At 47.3% G+C, this 8,066-nt stretch overlaps 1 protein-coding gene across 2 annotated transcripts in view; it reads left to right on the top strand.

Moving 5' to 3' along the window:
* The first annotated feature begins 4,027 nt into the window (after positions 1-4,027).
* Positions 4,028-8,066, top strand: part of CUL1 (cullin 1) — a 56,223-nt gene continuing 52,184 nt past the window's right edge. Inside the window, exon 1 of one of the 2 annotated variants that reach the window (XM_082314932.1) lies at positions 4,028-4,092. Coding sequence is in view for 1 of the 2 variants with exons in the window: in XM_082314933.1 (XP_082171059.1) it covers positions 4,087-4,092 (6 nt within the window). In the remaining variant the exon portion in view is untranslated. The remainder of the gene's footprint in view (positions 4,093-8,066) is intronic. The other variant, XM_082314933.1, reaches the window with a different exon arrangement.

The raw sequence follows: 8,066 nt of genomic DNA, 5'->3' as shown, positions 1-8,066 counted from the left end.
ATATATAAATTCGTTAAACACATTGAGGACTGAAAACATTTGGTAGTTGCATTTAGTTACATTTTGTAATGTAACTTCAAAACTCTGCTATAATTCATCAAACAAATGTATTGGTTAGTGAAAAGCACATTGATCAGTGTAAGTACAACTCCAGTACTTTAACAGAAGTTGTACTGCAAAATTTTGTTATCTAGAATAGTTTTGGAAGAGGCCTTTGAGTGAGACTTTCAGAAGTCATTCTCATTTTGTGAGCCCACTGAGCATAACTGAAGGAGTTCAAAATACTAAGTACCTTACCACTGATTAAAAAGTATGAGTACGCTCAGGAATCTCTGTAGCATAGTCTACACTAACTGTTAGGACAGATACAAGTCTAGCACTGACCTCTCTGCTCTTATCTATCCTCCCATCATATATTCTCTGTGAACAGTAGTAACAATCTTGGTGTCTCGAAGAACTTTGCATCCAGGCTAGCTACTGTCATACAGGAATTTTCTTTAGCTAGTTCTTCAAAACTGTTATTTACAAGCTGGAGTCTTGTAAATACACATACAGTGGTGTGTTTGGGTTTTTTTTTTGGGGGGGGTCAGTATCATAATCAAAGAAATATTTGTTTATATTCAAGCTGGCTGTAGTTTATATAAGACATCATCATGTGGTGTGTTTGACCGCATTCACTACTTTTGCATATCTTACAGAGTCAGTAAATTCCAAAAAGCAGATTTGTCATGTTGTTTGATCAAACACTTTTGCAATATTGCCTCTCTATCTCTCTTTCTTTGTTTTGCCAGCCTGAGTCACTGGTGCACTGACAGCACAACCGAACTCATATTTGATAAGAATGTGGCAAAAAGTGTGGTTATCATCTACAATTAGCCTGTCCTCCTGGCCATATTGAGAGGGTGATACAATTACTGTTTTCAGACAATCACTGTAGATATAACTAGCAGGGAAAGTATCCCTCCCCATCCAGCCAGCCTCCTGACAGTAGTAATAAACTAGCAGCCACTGCACCTCTGTGTCTTTGAATGACTCAGGCTTTTCCTCTTTGCCAACGGAGCTTCCTACTCCCTACTCGGAGCTTCCTACTCCCATCAACAGCAAACATTGTCATGATAATTTTCTTGCTTGATGTGTGCTGATTCATTGCTGATGCAACAAGTGAGAAAGCTGCAAGTTACTTTCGAAACAGGCCCCTCTCAGCAGCACTGCAAACTCACTTCAGTAAAAACAGAGTGGATTTCTCTCACAAAGTTTGTCCTTGAAATTTTGGCGGCCTCAATCTCCAGGGGAAGCTTCTCTCCTTTCATGCGAAGTACATGAATTCCATTGGACAATTTAAAATGCATTAGCCATCCTGCTATGAGTAATTTGGTAACATTTATTTTGGCATTCAATTCACTTTTCTCTCTGTGACCACTTATCCTGCTACTGGAATTCTTTCAATGGATGTATGAATGAGTGGTGTTATACACCATGTCTAAATCATCTAGTGAGGATTTTTTCATGGCCTACCTTTTCAGAGTGCCAACCGAGCTACCAGCATCATGAATAAAATCAGAGAACCGTGCCTTGTCCTTTTTAAAGTGTATGCAAATCATAATGCAACTCTAGAGAAAAAAAAAAGAAACAAACCTTCAACACTACAAATTGTCAGATTTCAAGCTTGTATTGCAGTTAATCACAAAAGCAAAAAAACCTAGTCTAGTGCAAGATGGTGCTAATTCAGACCTTCCTTCTCCCCATATTTTCTTCCCTTCCTGTCATGTCTCTTCCACTTTCCTTGCTTATCCATGGCTCTATTGTCCCCTTTAGGATTTGAAAACAACGTTGGCGTTACCTCTGTGTAAAGACAACCGCTGTAAAATACGGCATTAAAACTTACTTTCCAAAACTGAAAAACCAGTCCTCATTTTTTATGATCAGTCCACCCTCCTTTGGATTTGGTTCCTATCTCCCACAGGCTATTTTGTTTGCCCTCACTCTCCCCAGTCTTTAACACACCATGCAGAACTGGCCATGCTGATGCAGCATCCAGCATGACTAACATGAACTCTCCTCTAGTACAGCTCACGTACATAAGCAAGACAGAAATTTAGTCATGCCTAGGAATGGTATTTGCAAAGTATGTCTACATGGGCAAAATTAATATAAGCGTTGCGATGCCACCCAGCCGACTGAGAGAGTGTTCCAGCTCCACATTAAACCAGTTCCTCAGACAGTGCTTCTCAGGTGCTTAGCCAGCACTATTTCATTAGAAGAGCTGTGTCAACAACTTTGCTTGTGTCCACTTCAGTAGGCTGTGCCGTAGTAAGGCATTATTATACAGGGAAATAATTTTTCAAGCACTTCGGTGACTAAGGACCATTAGCTTTGAGAAGGCCAGTTTTCAAAAATGGTCTACAGCTGGTGGAGCCAGGATGCAAGTGAAGCATTTTGCAGAGCAAAGAAATCTTCCGTGTCTTTCTATAGCTTCCCCATTTCTCCTTCCTTTCCTATGAAGATACTGCATTTTCTGGGTTGAACTCCTTACACTAAGGTAAAGGATAAGAACTTTTTATGACTTCGTTTGAGTTGCTTTAAATGTCTCCTGGTATAATTCAGACCAGAATCTAACTTCATCTCGGCAGGGAAAATCTGTGTGGTTTGTGAGAGTACAGTGCAGAGAACCTTGGCACAGCACAATACCAAGCATACGCAAACTCCATTCTTTCTCTTTGCAGCACCACTCCAGAAATATACTTCCACAGTCCTCAGGAATAAATAAGACAGGATCTACTCCAAAACATTACTTTTCTGAAACCCATCTAAATTTCAGTATGATTTTGCATCACCCATTTCATACTGTTAAAAATTAACCGCCCCACTCACAATCCACATAAAGGCGGTGCAAAGATGCTAGGAAGTTTAGATTTTTATCATCATAAATTAAAGTGACCTACACTAGGCATTTTTGCGCAAATTTGTTCATAGATTGCAAACAGGTTCATCTAACTACTTATCCCTAAATCAGTCAGACCAAATACCTTCACACATCTTCCAACCAGCTCACAGCTGAACAATAAAACTTCCTTTCTTTCAATTTCTAGCCTGTTCTCTTTGCAATGCTGTTTTCCAAGTTGTTTTCTTATTAATCTGAAATTTGCAGTTACAGGAAGATTTTTATGTTATGACAGCTGCACTTTAATCGCCATCAAAGTTTTCAACGCAGTGTTCACCTCGAGGTAATGACTCTTTACGTGAATAAGTCAGAGGCGAGCCTCGCAGCTTGGTTGAACACTTGCTCGACAAGGACAGACTGTTAATGCACAGCTGTACCATCCACTCGGGCTCCCAGACTGGGTATGGTGCAGCTCAGTATGTCCAGGACACGCCAGGAACCCGCGTTTCTCATAAATACAAAAGCGGCTGCTTAGTTATGGATGGAGGAAAGTCTTATCACGTCTAATGGTGTCATCCACATCCGACAGCTCTTCTGGCACCGGACTAACTTGGGGGATGGGGTGGGGTGTCGGAGCGATGACCTCGGGCAGGGCTGGGGCCTGGCGGCCGAGGAGATGGCGGCCGCCCGGCCACCGCTCGCCCCCGGCTGGCTCATGCCGGAGGGCAGGCTCCGCGAAGGGGCCGAGCCCGGCAGCACCGCTAACCCCAGCCGGCAGCCGGCGTCCAGGCCCCGCGGCAGCCCCAGCGCGGCTGCGCCAGGCCCCGACCTGCCCCAGCTCCTCTCCTGGCGGGAGGAGGGAGGGGGCGGCCGGGCTCAGGTCACCCCGAGCTCTCCCGGCCCCGCCGGCGGGGAAAGGCCCCGCGACGCTGCCGCCCCGGCCCCTTCCCTCCGCAGCGCCCCTCGCCCGCCTGCAGGGAAGGGGAGGGAGCGGGCGATCCCTCCCGGCGCGGGCAGCCGCGGGCCTAGGCCCCCCGCGGGCCGCGGGGCCTCCCCGCGTCCTGGGCCGGGGCGGGGCGGGCGGCGAGGGGCGGCGCCTCCGCGCTCTCCGGGCCGCGCTTGAGGGAGGTGGCGGCGGCGGCAGATCCGGGCCTGGCGGAGGCGGAAGGGGCGGGCGGACGCGGCCTGACTCTGCGGGACGCGCGATGCTGGTGAGTGCGGGGAGGCCGCGGCGTTGTGTCGCAGCGAGGCCGCGCCGGGCCCGGCCCGGGAGGAGGCGGCCCCGCCGGGCCGAGGCCGCGCGGGCCTGGCGGAGCGGGGCCCGGCACTGAGTCACTCCGCGGGGAGCGGGAGCGGGGGAAGGGGAGGCCGGGCCCGGCCCGCCCGCCCGCCCGCCTTTCTTCTCCCGGGCGCGCACCTGCCTGCGGAGCGAGGGGGGCGGCGGGAGCTGTTGTCCAGCCCGCTGGCAGATCGGCCCCAGCAGCCGCGGGCCGGGTGGGAGCGGGGAGGCCGCGAACTGCGCACTCAAAATGCATCGCCCCCGCTGGGGCGCGGGAGCCCGCCCCGCCGGCTGCCCGGCTGCCTCGGCCCCGCCGGATCTGCCCGCCGGCCGGCCGGCCTGCCCGCTCCCTCCCTCCCTCCCTCCCCGTGCCGGCCCGGGCCTCCCTTCCGCCTCCCTGCCCTCGCCCGTGACCGCGGCCCCCGCGTGGCCGGGGCCGCCTCGGTGGCTGCCCCTGCTTTTCCCTCCCGCTCCGCGGGCTCTTAGACCCCGGCCCCTCGGGCCCGTCCTCCCGCAGCCCCGCGCCCCCGCTCTGCCCCCCGGCCCCGGGACTGCCCCCCCCAGCCATCCCAGGCCCTGCTTGTCCCAGGCCTCTGCTTTCTTCTCCCCGTGAGCTTTTGTCCATAACCTCCCTGGGCACTGTTTTCGGGTGTTCACCTGCCTTCTCTCCTCCCTGTCCTTCTCTGTACTGCCTCCTTTCACCCTCTTGTATCCCAGCCTTCCCCGGAGCCCTAGTGACACTCAGGTCTGTTTAGGAGCTGTTTGGCTGTACCTAGAGAAATTCCCCTGTGTCCCCAGTGCCATCGTGGCTGCTGGGGGATGTTTCCCACAGCTCCTCCTTGTCACCTTCTCCAGGTTTCTCTCACTGTCAAGGACTGTGCACCAGGCTTCCCCTTGTTGCCCCCTGCTGTTGTGGCCTTACCGGAGAAGGTGCCCCCTGTAACCTTTTATCTGTCTGTTTGTTTGTGCATTTATTGCCTCCAACCAGATGATCAGTCCTGCGGTTTTTTGTTGTTGCAAATAATCACCTCATTTGTTTCCCAGTAACTTTGCCACTGAAAGCTAACTATGTCCTTACTGGGATCCTTTTCCCATCCTTCTTATTAACTCTTCAAGTTACATGCCATCACCATCATTATCCCCCTATTACCTTTCCCCTTTCAGTTTTCTCCCTCCCAGTAACTATTTCCTTCACCATGGTTTTTTTGCCCTTCTGATCTTATTTTCCTGTCATTAAAACCTTCCTTGTGATCTCACCTAATACTCTTTCCTTTCCACATACTCCTTTCCTTTGTAGACTCACATGTCGTCTCCCCCACGTTGTATTTAAATCCTCCAGCTGTGCCTTTGAGGAGAAAGGAATTTAACCCTAGGTTATCTGTATGCTTGTCGGTCAGCACTAAGAGGACCCAGATTACTTACTTGTTTTACCTTATTTTGGTTTAATTTGTTTTGTTATTGACTTACTCAACAACCTTTCCCCAAGTTCATATATAATCATATACCTCCCCCTTAATACACACATAGTCTGGGGAAAAAAAAAGTCTTGGAAATCCTTTTGGCAGGACTAGGAGGAATGGACCATGGAGACCAGAAATATCTAGTGGCCATGTAACTTAAATGAGACCAAATATTGTTTGTAATACCATATTGTGAATTGGTGCTTAGTTGATATGGAGTGTGTTTGGGATGCATCCTTTTTGGAGAAGTAATAAGATACTTCATAAGTACCGTGAGTACATAGTTTCTACTCCAAAGATGCTCACAGTGAAATGCTGCAATGTTGTGTATTGGTGTCTGTGTTGCATTGACACTTTGTGTCTCTGCTGGTGACTCTACTAGAAAGAAGTCTTTTCCCCCTGCTTTGCGACTTCTCTTGTTTCTCAGTATTTGTTGCCCAACTTCTTATTTTACGTCTTTCTTAGTTGCTTCGGTTCTTAAGATTGGTTACATTTCACAATCATATCATCACCATGTATTTGAGGTGCGATTGAAATACTGGACATAGTTGTCCCATGGAGGTGTGGGGAACACATTCAATCTTGGGAGTAATTTATACACCTAACTCTAGAATCTAGGCTCAGTGGCTAGCGTTAACAGCTTCTTGTTTTCTCAGCTGAGTACACGCAGATCCTAGTAACTCAACAACAGCTCAGAGCAGCTGAACTAGGCTTCTGAACTGAATTACCCCTCTGGAGAGAACTTCCATTGCCTATCCAGGGATCACGTAGAGAACAGTTTCTTAGTTTAGGCACCTAAATTACACATGCGCAACCCGCTCCTCGGCTGACAAAACAGTAGTACTGGTTTAACTAAATGATTTTTCTTCTACCTTAGTCCTTTTTACACTGGTTTGAACTTGCCTTATAACTTGAGCCTGTTATGTAGACTGTTGGCATGAGAAAATTGCATTGCTTTAATTTAAATAATTTAAATTAATTTAAACTAAATTGATGCACACCCTTATTTGGATACTGATTCTGGGGTGGCTTTTTTGAATTTAACTTAGTGTTGATGTAAGGTCTTACATTCTAGCTGTATTGTTATGAAAACAATACTGAGTCCTTTGAGAAAGTTCTCTCAGATACTGAGCTTAAAAAGTGTTTTCTTAGAATTTATATGTTAAGATCTCCAAGTACTGCTTTTTATCTGTTGCGTTTCTCAAGTAGTGCCTAGTTTTGTGTAGTCACAGTTATTTCAGCAGGGCCCACCTTAATGATGAGTCACATTCTGGGTGCCAGTGCTTGCGTGAATTGGGTATACCTGAAGTAGTCTCTCTTGGCATTGAAGTTTGGTTTTGTTTTGTTTTTTTTTTTTTTTTTTCCCCCAAATCCTAGCGGATGAAACAGCTTTAAAGATGTCCCACTTGCACTTATGCCACTCTCAACATCGAAAACTTGTATCATGAATGTGAAGTGAGGGAATTTTCCTAGTAAGACGTTGTCAGTGTGTTACAGGTGGATACTGATGTCGTGTACTACACTTTTCAACCAGGATTTTCTAACTTGTTGAGGGCAGAATCAAATTAAAGTTTAAGGTGGCTGGATCAGTGCTTCTGTTCAACAGCATGGCCATGCTGTTGTACTTCCCGTGCTGTCCAACAGGGTCTGTCTGTGTGCATCAGGAGGAAAACAGGGTAGGTGTCCCGCTTGGACAGGCACGCCAGGAGGACGTGCAGAGGCAGTCCCAGCAGCCTGCAGGTCAGTACAGTCTTCCTGCCGCGCAGAGCTTGGAGAAAAGGAGTGTGGAAAGCTTGGTCTTGGAATTTCTGCGTGTGCTTTAGGAATGCATGAACTTGCTTTAAACTGACTAGGTGCCAGCATTGTTCTTTGGCAAGAGTAAACTCAAAAACTCTTTAATTACTATGCTTTTCAGGATAATCTTCATGTAAAGAAATGGTTGTTGGAACCAACATTTAGAGGCCTAGGTAAAAGTTGTAACCTACATAGGGTGCAAACTTAAGCTACTATTTTTTTTAGTATGTTACAGAGACCATTGAGTTTCCCTTACTTGTTAAAGGAAAATTTTCAGTAAGGAAAAGGCAAGAAAATTTAATGGTTGGAAAACTATAGAAAGCTGTTGAGCTTGTCTACATAAGTAACTTGCTATTTTATTGTAAGAGTTGTAGGTTTATCAGTGAAAGAAAGACTACATGTTGACTATTGATGGCTCTACAACAATGCAGTTCAGACCTGTTACCGACATGACTAAATGACTTCGTAGTAAAATTGTCGTGAGCTGATGTGCCCTGCTGTGGTGCTGTAACTTGTAGCCTTTAACATAACTACAGAGGTGTAACATTGTCAGATTTAAACGCTCGCGTTATCAGCATGAGTATATGAGGTGTAATCAGGGAATGGTTGCAGTACAGCTGCTGGGAGGAACACTGTTTTAGGAAATAATGCG

Source organism: Platalea leucorodia (assembly GCF_965183815.1).
Source record: "Platalea leucorodia genome assembly, chromosome: 1".
NCBI classification, from domain to species: Eukaryota; Metazoa; Chordata; class Aves; order Pelecaniformes; family Threskiornithidae; genus Platalea; species Platalea leucorodia.
The sequence above is the reverse complement of the archived record's forward strand: the minus strand, read 5'-3'. Positions and strand labels throughout refer to the sequence as shown.